At 49.4% G+C, this 15,001-nt stretch overlaps 1 protein-coding gene across 1 annotated transcript in view; it reads right to left on the reverse strand.

The window, feature by feature from the left end:
• Positions 1 to 15,001, reverse strand: part of LOC131582751 (hydrocephalus-inducing protein-like) — a 54,154-nt gene that overhangs the window by 38,576 nt on the left and 577 nt on the right. Inside the window, exons 2-11 of the mRNA XM_058846220.1 lie at positions 12,155 to 12,300; positions 11,966 to 12,036; positions 10,058 to 10,192; positions 8,325 to 8,524; positions 7,128 to 7,252; positions 5,619 to 5,823; positions 3,788 to 3,980; positions 3,064 to 3,163; positions 2,568 to 2,686; positions 1,173 to 1,396 (exon numbers count right to left, since the gene is read on the reverse strand). Coding sequence (XP_058702203.1) covers positions 1,173 to 1,396; positions 2,568 to 2,686; positions 3,064 to 3,163; positions 3,788 to 3,980; positions 5,619 to 5,823; positions 7,128 to 7,252; positions 8,325 to 8,524; positions 10,058 to 10,192; positions 11,966 to 12,036; positions 12,155 to 12,300 — 1,518 coding nt within the window. The remainder of the gene's footprint in view (positions 1 to 1,172; positions 1,397 to 2,567; positions 2,687 to 3,063; positions 3,164 to 3,787; positions 3,981 to 5,618; positions 5,824 to 7,127; positions 7,253 to 8,324; positions 8,525 to 10,057; positions 10,193 to 11,965; positions 12,037 to 12,154; positions 12,301 to 15,001) is intronic.

Below are 15,001 nucleotides of genomic sequence, written 5' to 3' on the forward strand. Positions count from 1 at the left end.
TATTTTGTGCTTGACACCAATCAATGCCCACTCTGCTTTTTGGTTAAAAATCAAGGGCCAGTGAACTGTGCCTTCTCTTGTGTTCCCAGGACTGCCACTGGCTCTGCTCTACACATCTCTACAAGAGACACCTGCCCTTGCCCAAGGAGAAAGCTGCTTATGCAATAATATCCCAGGACCAGTTTGGGGGGAGACAGAGGAGAATCAATTGATGGTGAAAGGTTCCCTCTTGATTTCCAAAATAAAAGAGCAGCACTTTTCCTCCAAAAACAAAGCCAGCATAATTGTTTCTCCACTACGGGCAGACCTACTCACCACTTTCCTCTTGCTAAGTCATAATTTTCTTATTCTTTTTTGATCCATCTCCCTTATCTCACTGGTATAATCAAGTGCAGGTTGCATTCATTTCTTTACTGCCTTGATCCAGTGCCTCCCAACAGCAGCAGCCTAGCTCCAAAGCTCCAGAGCAGCCAGCATCAGCTTTCCTGCTTGCACGACGTTATCCTACCAGCACATGGCTCAGGCTAGCAGGGACAAGCCCTCACGCTGCTGTGGAACTGAGGACTGAGCTCTGCCTCCCCCATTATCACCCCTTCTCCCTTTGCTGGGCCAGGATTATCTCTTGCAATGGCACCAGCCCATGGGATGATGCCCATGTCCTTGGCACATTCCTGCTGCACAGTTCCCTGTCTCCCAGCCCTTTCCTGGCTGTGGAAAGGAGGGACTGGAGCACTCTCTGCACAGGACTTGGGAGCACAGCTTGTCCCCCACAGCATGGCCATGACAGGTGAGGTGAGGCTGCTGCTGCCCATTTGGGATGGATTATGAGCACAAGTTTTTAAAAACACTGCTGCTGGTGCAGAATCACCCAGGCTGCCCCATCTCCAAAGCCCTGGGAGCTTTGCTGGGTGTTCAGCTGGGACAGCCCAGAGCAGCTACTGCCCAAAGCTGCTCCATCCCACTGCCTGCCATGGCCCAAGGCAGAGGGAGATCCCTGCAGGGAGGAGTCATTCCAGCCCCCGGGCACCCTACACTGGGGCAGGGCCAGGATCAGAGCAGAGATTAAGACCTCGGGAAACTCCTCTTTCCTCTGCTCGACCCCAAAATGAGGGAGGTGGGGGATGTGCCAGAGACAGCTACAGATGTGCCCAGCAAGCTCCCAGAGTCCTTACCAGACTGTCAGGGTCACAGGCGTAGGAGATGCAGCCACACGGAACTGGAATTGTTCCTCAAAGCTCCCCAGGACGGTGGCATTGAAGGAGATGTGAATCGTCCGGATCCCACCTGCTGCAATGACGCCCTCCTCGGGTGCAAACTTGAAGCAGCAGCCCACGTTTGTGGCTGAAGGGATATAGGTGAAGGGAGCATCTATAGCTCCTCGGTTCATCAGTTTCACCTGCAGCAGCAAGAAAGCAAAATGGAAATTCATGTGGAATCTTCCCTTCTTGTCAGATATTTTCTAATGATGCAATTCCCAGCCAGAAAAGTCAGAAGATGCTTTGTGCTGCTGAAAGGCAGAAGTCAAAAAATACAACAGGACAAGTTCTGCCTTTGGGTTTTCATGCAAAGCAGCAGTAACTGCACATAACCAGAGTCACCCTGGGCTTATCCCATGGACACAGAGCAGTCCAGCTCTGGCCAGCATCACCAAGCTCATTCAGAGCTGGCCCTGAGAGCAACGTGGGGCAGCTGCGTAGTCAATCAGCAGAGAGCTGCCACTGCCCCACTCAGCACAGCTCCAACAGGACCATCTACTCATTCACCTTTTCCCAAATCATGAGAACAACACATGGATAACGAGGCATCACCATCAAATATAGAGACAGCACCATCTTTTGGTAAAAAAATTCAGTGTGTTTTTCTTTTCCACAGGCAAGCTTTTGAAAGAGTCTGGCATGATGCAGTGCCTTATTTTCTCCCTCTTTCAGTTGCTCTCTATTTTTTTTTGCAAACTTGACACCATTTTGAGGGGGAGGCAAATAGGTAGAAAGATCCTTAGCTTTATTCCCAGGAACACTTTTCTTTTTCTAGAGTCAGAGATGCACCAAGGCTGGAGTGTGGTGAGGGAGGGGTCAGCAAAGGAAAGAATCCCAAGCCCTTTGCAAGGGCCAGCAGTGAGCCAGGAGGCTGGATGGCTTTCCTGTGACTCCCAGGAATAAGCAGGAGACACTCGACTGAGAATTGTTTGCAGGGTACTGAAGCTCAACACAGCCAGTTTGTTCCAGCTGCTTCTGAACAGTCCAATGCAAAGGTGCCTTTGTGTCTGGTGCTGCCACAAAAGCCTCTGAACGTGCAGCTTTTTGACCCAGTCTGGGTTTCATATGCCAAGGGGTTGTTTTTCAGGAAGCTTCTGAGCTGATCCCCAAGGAAGGCTGCCAAAAATTGGCATTGCCAAGGGACTGGGGCTTCATGAACAGCAGACACACCTTCCTGACCCCACCAGATCTGACCAGTACATCCAATATTCCCTGCTCACAACTGCCCATGTTGCCAGGAATTCCACAGGTCCACCAGGCTTGCTGCTGCCTCAGGAGCCATCAGGATCCATCCCAACCCCTGCTGCTCACCTCATAGACGTGGGAGGTGTTGACAAAAATGTTCCCAAGTTTCAGCATTTGACGGCTGAATTCAACCACGGGTCCTTGGCCTTCCCCTCTGAGGTGCAGGGGCAGCCTGCTCCCACGGCCTGGGGAGAGATGCTCATTTCAGTACAATAATTCCCACTGTTACACTCTATTTTCCAGCCTGCCTGAATGCTAGCCCCTGACTCTGAGCTGGATAAAACCAGCTCCTGGTACTGCAAGAGAAGATATGGACCCTTCTCTTCCCTCAGGAGATATCCCTTGGGGCTGACTTCCAATTTCTGGGATCAGTAACCCAGACCCAGGATTCTGACCCTGGCCTTGCACAGGAGACTCCCTGGAAGCTGCAGGGGCAGTGGGATGTGCCAGCACTGCCCTGCTGCCCAGGGACTCTTCCCAGCAGTTCCAGGGGAGCCCAGAGGGCTCAGGCTTGCACCATGGCTTCAGTGGGGGTGAGAGAAGCAGGGGAAAGGAGCTGTACCTGAGATGTTGCAGTAGGCCACACTTCGATACTCTCGGGCCTTTAGGGGTTTAAAGGTCACCTTGATTTGGACTGAACTGTTTGGCTCGATCTCTCCCTCCTGAAACAGAAAGAGACAGCAAAACATTTCTCTTCAAACTTCCCATTTCTTCTTTACAACCACAGTCCTGCAAGCCTTTATTTAGAGCATCAATGATGAGTGAACAACACAAGGAGCCCAAGGAAACGCTCCAAACCCAGCTCAATACACCACTGGAAGCTCTTCCTGTTCAGCTGATCAGCTCCCACTCTCCACAACATTCCCACTGCTCTGACACAAGCTGTTGGTCACATCATGCTGCTGTCAGCTGCAGGATGTAACTGCCTCTGTGCACTGGTGCACTTGACAAGAAGAGAACATGATCCCCTTCCTTGGAAATAAAAATATTAGTTGAACCTGTTTGGAAAGAAAGCAGGGGTTGGGATTATTCTAGGGTTTACTCAAGATGAGAAGGGATTTTCACTGTGCAGACACCAGGCATTCATCACCTCTCACAATGCCAATCCTCAGAATCAGGGCTCTGGTTGATGGGAGAACGTGGGGGTTTGCTTGCATAAACAGAAGAGGAGGAGGAGGAAGGGGAAGGGGAAAAGGAAGAGTTCGAGTTAGAGTTAGAGAGTTAGAGTTAGAGTGTTAGAGTGTTAGAGTTAGAGGAAGAAAGTGAGGCTCTCAGCTATCACTTACCATTGGCTCAAGGGAAAAAGCATCACTGGAGAATAGCATGGGGTCTTCTTTCAGCTTCATCATCTTCTCCCGGACGCTGCTCTTCAGGATGGCGCGGCGATCTTCACAGGAACCCTTCTTCTTCGCTCTTCTTCTCTCTTCCGTCGTGTTGTCCACGCAGGCCTCTCTCGGTGATCGCAGCAGGTAACACTGCCTGCAGCCACAGGGACAGACAGAGCCAGCAGATGGCTCAATAAGCCCGATATTTGCAGAGAGAAGTGGAAGTGCAGGAGAGCAAAGCACTTGGGGAGGAGCAGCAGCAGCTCCCCAGCAAGGGCTGACCCCAAGCCATGGAGTCCCAGGTGGATCAGAGCATAACTTGTTCACTGGTACAACAGGTAGTTTTACTGCACACTTGCAAACACAGGAGAGCTTTGGAAAGCCAGCATCCCTTAAGAGAACCTCCGGCCTCAAAGCCTCTCCCAAAACTGAGGGAGAATCCAGCAGCCACCTCAGCTGGCTTTTCCTACCACTGAGATGCTCAGGGGAGGCAGATAAAGATCATGGAGCAGGACTTCCCTGGGAAGGGGAGATGAAGCTGGGTCACAGCTCTGTGGTACCAGCATCACTCTTTGTTTCTTCTGTTTGGGACCTGCCCTGTTCCCTGCTCTGCCTTCCTCAAGAGCATCCCAGAGCACTTCCAAAGGAAATGGATGAATTCAGGCACTGCATCCCTTCAATGATATTCAAGGTTTTATATGCATGAAAACAGAGGCCCTGAGAAGGGAAGGGACTTTGTTGTGCAGGAGGGAGACAGCAAACTCCTGGAGAGACCTTTTCATGATCCAGAGCTTTTTGGATCCCATCCCAGTGCATGGTAGTAGAATCCTGTAGTATGATCCATCCTGACCCCCAGCACCTGCCCAGGTGCCCTGACAGAATAGTTATGAGGCCCTGGATCCAGAGGGTCAGGCAGATGACACTAAAGAAAAAATTCTGTCTGGAGAGTCTCCCAGTTGCACTTTATCAGACAGATGAAGAAAAGAAGAGTAGTGGTAGTGGGCAACTCCCTTCTATGGGGAACTGAGGGCCTGTGTATCGACTGGATCCATTCCACAGGGAAGTCTGCTGCCTCCCTGGGGCCCAGGATATCACCAGGAGATTCCTTAATAACTGAATTAACTTCATCTGTCCACCACTGTCTGGGGTCCAGTGACTGTGAAATACCAGAGTTCTCAATATTCAGTGAAACAAGGAGGGGCATCAACAAAACTTCCACTCTGGACTTCTGGAGGGCAGACTTGGGCCTGTTCAAGAGACTGATATGGGGAGTACCTTGGGATAGAGCCCTTAAAAACAAACGTGTCCAGGAAGGATGGACATATTGCAAGAAAGAATTCTTGAAGGCACAGGAACAGACTGTCTCTGTGTGCTGAAAGATGAGCTGGCAGGGAAGACAACCAGCCTGGATGGGAAAGGAGCTTTTGAACAAACTAAGGGGAAAAAAGAGGGTGCATCACCTTTGGAAAGAGGGGCTGGCAACTCAGGAAATGTTTAAGGATGTTGCCAGGTCATGTAGGAAGAAGATTAGAGAAGCAAAGGCTCAATTAGAAGTTGAGGAAAGCTAGTCATTGCCATCAACCTTTCCTTCCCAAAATGCCATCCCTGGTTGGGGTATAAATGGAACTGGAATGTCAAGTGCTGGGCTCCTGAAGCCCAGGGACACACACCCTGATGCCAGGGATGGTTCACTTGGCCTGAGCCATTCAAAAGCACCAACACCCTCCTGAGGCCCTACGTTAGTTTTAGTCTTGGGCCATGTATCTCACTGAAATGCATCTTGCAAACCAACCTCCTCTTCTCTTCATTCTCATCTTCCTCACTAGGAAAAGTCTTCCACTGGAACTGGGCTCTGATGTTACTCCTGTTCTCGATGAACATGGTTGTGTGGCTTGACGTGGTGATGAAAGTCTTCTTCAGCTCCACGGAATACGTCCTCAACCCGATGCTGACATCTACAGCTTCTCCCTGAAGGTTTGTGTGGATCATTTCTTCACCTGGAACAAAGCAAAGGGGAGCCTTTGCTCAGCTCAGTTGCTGATGAAAGCCCAAGGAACAGAGCAAACCACAGGTCACAGAAGAAAGGGTCTCAGCTTTTAGCTGTATTTGCAGTTCTATGGGTCAGCACATTTATAACATCCTGACAGCTCTGTGTGTGCAGCGTGAGGGTGTCCTGGGCACCTCCTAAACCAGCTGATTTTGGAGTGTGTTTGTGGAGATTGGGCCCCAAGGTACACTGAGGTTTGTCAGGTGTGCTCAGGTGACCCACTCAGATCACCAGGATTTCTGCATCCAAGTCCTTCAGGTGATGCTGAGGAGCCCTGTTCAGTCCTGGCTTGCCTGGGGTTTCCCCTGGGCATCCCATGAGATTCCTGTCTCTCCTGATCCCTTGGATCCCTTCTTGCTGACAAGCAAATACACCTGGGGGCATGTGAGCAGAAAAAGGAGGCCCAGAGGAACAAGTGAGGTGAAGCCCAGAGCAGGAGGGGACCCAGGTGAGGAAACACAACCAGCCTGGCTCTGCAATATGACAAACCACTACAAAATGAACACCATGAAAATCATCATCATCATCATCTCCCTGTCCAAACACACAGCCACATCAGTCTTGAAATATTTGATATTGTTCTGATCTCAAAAACCAAGCTGGAGCATTTCAAATTGAATAAAAAAGGGACCAAGGAAAGATCAGTAAGTACAGAGCAGCTTCTACATGAAGACTGAATGGGATTCCTTAGTCTAGAAATCAAATGGGAGATAGATGTGAGAGGTTTGCAACAGCATGAATGGCCTGGGAAATGGGGACAAGGAAAAAATTGTCTTGATTTGTCACCAAAAAGTACTTGAGGATTTGAAAATGTTATTAGACAGAAACTATATGTATGTGTAGAGGGCAACACAGTAAAAGGGTCTGTGACAAGCCAGTGGAGCAGCAGCCTATGGGACAGAGGTGTGCAAGAAATACACTGCATTGGAGAGAGTCTGATGGAGACCTCACACCTCACACACAGCACTGGCCAGAATAAAACAAAACTTCAGCCAGGCATAGCCACAAGGCAGTGGAGAATCAGGGCTCCTCCTTCCTCCACTCAGCAACTCTCAGCAAAACAGGAGCCCAAAAATCTTAGTCCTGTTAGAGGGGATCCACTTTATCAGCCGCCTAAACACCAACTGGTTCTCAGTTTTCTTTGGGGTAAAGCTGGAACAGGGGAGGCACATCTAGAGGGAATTGAGGGGGCTGGGACAACAGGGAGTGGTGGTGGAGAAGTGTCCTGTGCCCCGTGCAGTGCCCAGCACTCACCTGTGTTGTAGCTCACTACCATGGACCCAAAATGGGCACCAGTGGTCAGTGGGTGAAATCCCACTGTCACCTGCACGCTGTCACCAGCACCCAGAGCTCCCATGGCCGGAACCACGGAGAAAGGACTGCAACACAAAGAGAGAGATCAGGACTCAGGGGACATCTGGGGATGATATTCCTTCTGCAGTGCAGGTCACTTCAGCTCCCTTGGGCAAGCAGGGAGCAAAGAAACCACAGGCAACAGAAAAGAGACAAAACAGGATCAGAAACAGCTGCTGACCCACTTCTGAGGAGATACAGACCTCAGGAGATCCTGTGGGATAAAATGACCTCACCTCCCCCATACTCTGCATCCAGCTCTCTGCAATGAGACCCAAGGATCCCACTGCCAGCAATCCCATCAGAGAATGGTTTGGGAAACCACGGAGAGGATTAAGAGCTGTCTGCATGCACAACTTGACACTGACTGCCTCAGCAATTTCTCTTGTCCTGCTGCCTATCAACCTCATCTCAAGAGATGCAAATGTTAGGGCACTACCTGTCCTGTGAGATTACAGCCTAGGAATCAGACAGGGAGAAGGAACTTTTCCTTGAAGACCAAGAAATAATTACTGTTGAATTTGCAGCGTGGCTCTTTGGTTTATTTTTCCTTGAAAATATCCCGATTTAGCCTATAAAGGGCACATTTTACCAGCATTTCAATGAAAGCTGCTCTAAGAAAAGCAGCAATCAAAACTCTGCAAGAGTGTAAATGCAGATTAGAGCAATACAGAGACATGGAAACAAGACCCAAAGGGAGGATGCCAATTACAATCTGAAGGATCCAACCCCAGCTAAATGAAGCACCATTAGCAGGGCATCTCATGAGAGGAGCACTGGGCAGCCACGTGCCTGTGGCCTCCCAGAGAATGGGGCTATTTGGCTGACAGTGGGAACCATTTCAGAAGCTGCTTGTGCTCAGGAGGGTGCAAGCCAGCTCCTCACATGTTCCAGCACCCTCCAGGAAATGTGGCACAGAGAAAGCTCAAAGGCTGCATCCTGCTAAGAGCACTGAAAGCAAGAGCAGATGCCATCCATCCTGCTCACTTCCAGCCAGAGCTGCAGTGCAGCCCTGATGCTCAGCTTCCTTTTGTTGCTCTTTCCCAAGCCTTTTATCACCCAAAGGTGTTTTGCACAAGGACAGGGGAGCTGCCTCACCTCTGGGTGCTGATGTAGTAATGAGCCTCCAGGCTGCCAGTGTTTCGAAGCAGCAGAGTCCTCTTGGTGCTGCTCTTGACTGGACACTCCGAGAAGTTCAGCTGGTCTGGGATGTTCAGGATAGCTCGGGCAGCAATGGCCCGGATTGGCACAACTATCCTTTCTGTTTTAGTCATGCAGACAAGCTCATGGGAATAATCCTGCAGGAAAAGAAACCAGCTCAGCATAGGGCATTTAGTGCCATTCCCATGGCAGAAGAAAACAATGTCCTAGAAGCCTTCAAGGGCATCTATTCTATTCTATTCTATTCTATTCTATTCTATTCTATTCTATTCTATTCTATTCTATTCTATTCTATTCTATTCTATTCTATTCTATTCTATTCTATTCTATTCTATTCTATTCTATTCTATTCTATTCTATTCTATTCTATTCTATCCCCAAATGAACACTAAGTTCTACCAATATTATTATTATTATTAAAGGCACCAGTGCACTTTGCAAAACCTGTCTCAGTGGCATTAAGCTCTCATGCCATTAGGGTCATACAGAGAACTGCCCTAGGCCACAACTTTTACTCTAAAGTTTAATGATGTTAAATAATTTCCAAGTCCCTTCTAAGGAACATGGAGCTAGGGAACAACACAGGCCATTCCTCTTTAGGTTCCTGTATTCCTGCTGTTTGAGAATAGGACAAAGTGTTAAACTGACTCGAAGCAGCAAAAGGAAAGGAAGGTGAGAAAACAGCTGCACCCAAAAAGATCCTGCACCTCTGGTCTAGTGTAGAAACATCAGTTGGCTCACAACTCCCCTCTAACTTTGCCTCTCCAAGCAAGTCAGGAGAAGAACAGAGCTAAGAGGTAGCAGGATGCTGTTGGATGTTGTTTGTTTCCCTTCCTCCCTTCCATGCCATGTCCTAAACCCTTCTGTATGAACAAATCTCCAGATCCCAGCACTGAGATCAGAGCTCCAGGGCCTCGGCACTGCTGCTCAAATCTCCCCACCAAAGCACGTTTGGCACGGAATGGGTGCCAGCTGACAGAGCAGCCACAGTGACAGGCATGAAGACAGAGCCACAGCAGTGTCACTGCCACAGGCTCTGGGCTCACAGCTCTGCCTGCAGGTTGTACCTGCCCTACACCAGCTCTTTCAGCAGGTGTCCAAGTCCCCTGCAGCTCACCAAGCTCCTGCTAAGGGCACCTAGAGCTCAGTGTGCCTGTGCCAGGCTGGGCTCACGGGCACAGCACAGCCTCTGCCCTGGCCTTGCAGCTGTACCTTGGTCACTTGTGCTGTGGGACAGCCCAGCTGCAAGGCTGGACAACAGAGGGGGCAGAAATCACCACTTTGCTCCAGCCCAGGGTGAGGCAGGGAAGCTGTTCCCAGTCAGGAAGGAGGAAAGCTCTCTGAGCTCTTCATTCCTCCAGTGTTTTCCATAATAATGAAACCCTTCCATTGTACCTAGAGATGGCCAAACATCTCTCAACACCCCCCTGTCATTTTCATCCTGTTCCCTGTGCATCTTCCCTTGGGAATGCTCAGGAATGTGCAGGGAGGGAAGCAGGGCCTGTCAGGCCTGGCTGCAGCCCCTGGCAGCACGTGCCAAGCTGAGCCTGGCTGCAGGCTGCCTGCCCCCAGCCTGGAGCCAAGCTCACAGCATGGAATGGGCTGTCCCAGAGTGCAGGGAAAACAGTGGCTTTGGAGATAATTGTGTGTTTTGGCTCCTCCAGTCTCACCTTGCTCTCGTTGGGGGTGAACTGAATGCGCACACGGGCAGTCGCACCTCGCGGCACAGCACGGTACGCCTCGTTGGGGCACACCAGCCTGAAACAAGGTGAGCTCTGCATGGAGACCTGCACCAGCTGAACACACTGCAGGGAAGACATGAAACAATGATTTTGCCACTTGTGGAAACAGGTGGAGAGGAGACCTGTCCGTGCTCTGGTGACATCCTTCCTTGATCCCTTTTCCAGAGCACTTTCAGCTGTGGAGGTACAGGCACATCATTCACAAGGGAGAACTTGAATCCCTTCTGTCTGGCTCATTTTGGCCAGGGGCAGTAGGGCAGTGCCCGGTGGGAAGGAAGGGCCCAGCAGGTCAGCACCAGCAGGATGGAGACAGAGCACCTGCACCAAGTCATCTGCATATTCAACAAGGCCAAAAACCTGCTGGCTTCTGCCTGCACACAGCCATGCAGTGGTGTTCCAGACAGGGGATGTGCTACCTGAAAGCAAAGCAGCACATTATCCTGGGGGAAGGAAGAAATTCCCTTCTAGCAGATCAGGTGTGGCTAGGGCAGGTCTGGGGGTACAGTCAGGCAAACAGACCAGCAAGAGAGGAGACCAAACACTGTGGCCTCACTGGGAATAAAAGCAAACCTGAAAAGGCAAAGAAGGAACACAGCAAGACAATCCCTAAAACATGGAGATGGCAAAAGAGAATTTAAATGAGCAACTAAAGCAGCAAGGAAGAATCATAAAACCATGACAGCAATCACTTTGCCAAAAGTGATGGAAATACAGACAGGCTGTGCCTATTGACTGTGGGCTTCAAAGGCATTTTCTGCCTGGACAAACATGACCAGTGTTGACTCCCATTCCAGCATTAAAGCAATCTTGGCTCCCCAGGGGCTCTTGCTGCCTGTGCAGGTGAGCTGGGCTGCTGGGCATTCCTGCCCTCAGCCAGCAGGCCAGGTTCTGCCCTCTGGGATACACAGACACAGCAAACATGCATTTTCTAGCACATAGATATCAACCCCCGAGCACCAAAATGCTCTCAAAAAGTCTAAACCAGATGATTTTGACTCCCTTCTGGATCTTCCCACCAGTCCACTCTTGGCACAAGCCTCAGTTGAGGAAATGTTTCCCTGACTGAAATTCAAATGGTTTCAATTTTCCTCTTTACAGTGGAACACTACTGCTGACATCTTTCAACTTTTTCCCCTCTCAACTCTCTTGGGAAACTGCAAAATAATCACAATTGCCTCAAGTGAAGGTGAAATCCTCCAGGAGCACATGGCTTTGGATGTGCTGTGGTTCTCCAAAGGGAAAGCAGAGCACCACGTTGCTTTTGGAAAACCTGAGCAGAGCTGGATGAAGCTTAGCAGGAGCCTGAAGTGGCACCTAAAGGCCTCCCACTGCTTCTGCTGCATCAGTCTGACTCCAGGGCTGTTTCACAACACATTTCCTGCAGTACCAATGCCATCAGTGATAAGTGATTCCAGCAGAAAGTGGAGAAGACTCAGCCCATGAGCTTTGACTGTGAGCTGCACAAAGGGAGTCAAACAGGCTGAGAGAGGCAGAAATTCCTACCAGGAACCAAGATTAACCAAGGAGACACAGGATGTGGTATAGACCCAAGGCAAAGCATGAAAGCAGGTTAGAACTGTACAGCCCTCAACATTCCTGTCAACCCAGAGCTTTCAAGAGAAAGCAAATCCTTTGGGATAGATACCATCAATGCATAGCCAAACTCAGGGGAGAATTCCCAGCACAGCAAGATTTCCACCATCCTGCACAACAAAGGTGCTGAGACATTTTCTTCTGGATGTGCTGCAGCAGGTAACTTGCTTTGCTGTACACCATGGGAATTACACCACTCCCCTCTTCCAGCACGGCGTTAAAGCTCCAGGCCCCAGCACTTACCTTGCTCTCATTTGTGAGAGACAGTTCCATTTCAGAGACTTCATGAGCCACGAAGTTCTGAAACACCAGCTCTGGTGGGGAAACACGAAACAAGCTCTGTTTCGGGAGAACTGGCAACAACTGGAGAGACAAGAGAGAGCAGGGAGAGGTTCAGCTGCTGGGAGGAATGTTCATGAAGGAGACTCTTACTCTGATCCCCAGTGAAGGACAGACTCTGGGTGAGCACGTCTGCCCAGGCCACACTGGGGAAACAGTAGCTCAGCCACCTCTGCTCTGAGCTGCTCAAGAGCTGCTGGGCCACACAGAGCAGGGTATAAAAGGAGCCATATAAAAGGCTATAAAGGGTATAAAAAAAGCCATATAAAAGGGTATAAAGGGTATAAAAGAAGCCATATAAAAGGGTATAAAGGGTATAAAAAAAGCCATATAAAAGGGTATAAAGGGTATAAAAAAAGCCATATAAAAGGGTATAAAAGGTATAAAAAAAGCCATTTTGGTGGAGGGTGTGTGTGTGCTCAGCTCTCAGGCAGGGAGACACCCAGCTCAGCTGAATTGTCACTAATGAACAGTTTTCTTTTGCTTCAACAACTTTGTCCCCTTTAATTGTATTTAAAAGTTAGTGTGTTCCTAACAGAGGTAAATGCAAAATAAAATAACACAGAAATTAGGAAAAAGACAAATGAGGTGAGTGCTGAATGAGGATAAGGGTCAGTTCTTTTCTCAGTAACTTGGTTGGCTTGGTGCAGATCAGGACTCCAAGTCCACCACTACCAGCAGTTTGCAATGACAACAGCACCTGGACACTGAGGTATTTTGCTGGAGGCGAGCCTGTCACAAGCACACACCCTCTTCAAACTTTGCATCAGACAGAAAGGAAAAGAGCAGGAAAAGGCTACCTTCTGACCAGTCTCACTCGTGGGTAGAAATGGGCCAATTCTGGGCAGACTACTCTCCCCAGCACTGGCCTCATTCTTGTTGAGCTTCTCTCTCGGGAATCTAGAGGGAAGCAGCTGAAAGGCAAAAAAAACCCAGCAAAAGCATCAGAGATGTGCTTGTTCAGAAAGGCTTTTCTTGAACAAGTGGCACTGGTGACTTAATTTGTGATCACATCATCTAGGACAGTCCTGGAAGCTCTCTAAGTTACTTGTTGAAATAATTAGCATCAATAAATTAATAATAGAGCAGAATACACATACTCCAACCACATGGCTGTGTCCCTCAGCTTCCCCATGATTTGATGGGACATGTGTGGGGATTTCTGCTCTCTGGGCATTTGTTTCCTCTTTAGTTTCACTGGATTGAGGCAGTGATCTTTTCAGAGAGTGGGGAGGAGCTGTCAGAACTTCCTAACTCCATCCCTGCACAACACTCAAAGCTCACAGCGAGGAGATAGCGCTGCTGGGTGAGTCCAGGGGATGCAAGAAAGCAAAGTGGTACCAAGAGTGAGGGGCACAGGAAAGTGTCCAGGTTTTAGTTCTCTCTGTTAATCAGCATTTGCTTCCTCTGTCTGGGCTCCCACAGCCCTCCACAGAAGAAAACAGAGGGATCTCCTTGACAGAGCCTCAGCAGCAGGGCATCTTCAGTCAAGTGAGCTGCAGACAGCCAAGGGACCTTTGTGGCCCTGACTCCAGTGCTGTGTGCAGGGCTGGATCTGTGCCCCACGCAGGAGATGAGAGAGAACAGCTGCTCTGGAACCTCTGCTGCTGGCACCAGCCGTGTCTCTCCAGGCTTTGGGCAGAGCTGGAGCTGCCCAGGTGCTCAAGGGCAGGTTTGTGAGAGCAGCACAGGGGAGTGCCCAGCCTGACAGAAGGAATTGCTGTGACAAAGGGCAGGGAGAGAAGCGCCTGCTCAGGGCTCCAGCTGGACATTGGTTTCACCTGGCCCCGGTGGCACAGCCAGGGAAGACACTGGAGTGTCCCTGGAGCAACACACGGTGTTCCCAAGTGCACCAGGACAGCCCCCAGCAACAGGAGCACGGCGCAGAGAGCTGGGGAGGGCTCTGCAGCCTCACAGTGCTGCTGGACAACAGCAGGGGCAGGGAGAGGAGGGACACCAGGGCCATTTCCAGCCTTAACACAGCCCCAGAGGCTACTTACACTGAAAGACTTCAGTCTTGCCCTGAGCAAAAGCTCAGGAGGTGTCGTTGTCTTTTCTGGAAATCCAGAAGGCATCTTGAAAGGAGGAAGTCGCAGAAGATCAACAATGCCTCAAGAAAACTGCAAGGAGCAAGAATGGAACTCTGAAAATCCAGAATCCAATTCACAGCAGACTCAAGAGATATACTGGTGCTAAAAAATTTATAGTATTTAAAAGTAGCCAAGTGCTTGTTTGGTGTGAGTAGCCAGGATTGTTAGGCCTCTAGTTGAACTATATGGCTATGTTGTGCAATTCAAAAATGAATCACACTGAAACCTGGAGCTAAAATACTGAATAACATTAATAATAGTTAGAACAGACTGCAAAAGCTGTAGCTTTAATATTATTAGATTCAATATACTACTACTACTACTATTATTATTATTATTATTATTATTTTAAATATTGATATTATTTAAAAATAGCTAGAATGGACCTCTTTTTCTTTAGGCTAAACACCCCTTGCACTCTCAGCTGCTCCTCACAGGATGTGTGAGAGACTGGAATGTTATGGCTAATGGCTTAAATCTTGTTCTAAAGGATTTTTTGCCCTGTGCCCACCAAAGCCCACCCTTCCCTGAAAATGCCTGCTGACTGGAACTTTGGACTGTGAGTTAAGCCACCTAAGGGAACTTGAGAGAAAATAAAGGTGGCACTATTGTCCTATCATCTCAGGTCTGGGCAGAAGTAATCAACACTGAGGGAGAGAAATGTATCCACACCAAAGCCAAAGGCAGCAGCTGTCCTGAGAATCAGCTCTGTCTGGCTTCAGGGTGGGGAAGTCACAGGCACAGACTCATCTGCTGAGGCCAGGTTTGCACACAAACCTCCCATCAACAGAGGGGCAAGGAGGAAATTTTGTGGCTGTGCCACATCCCCAATGTAAGAGGCAGTGGACAC

This window comes from Poecile atricapillus, chromosome 10, assembly GCF_030490865.1.
Source record: "Poecile atricapillus isolate bPoeAtr1 chromosome 10, bPoeAtr1.hap1, whole genome shotgun sequence".
Lineage (NCBI taxonomy): Eukaryota > Metazoa > Chordata > Aves > Passeriformes > Paridae > Poecile > Poecile atricapillus.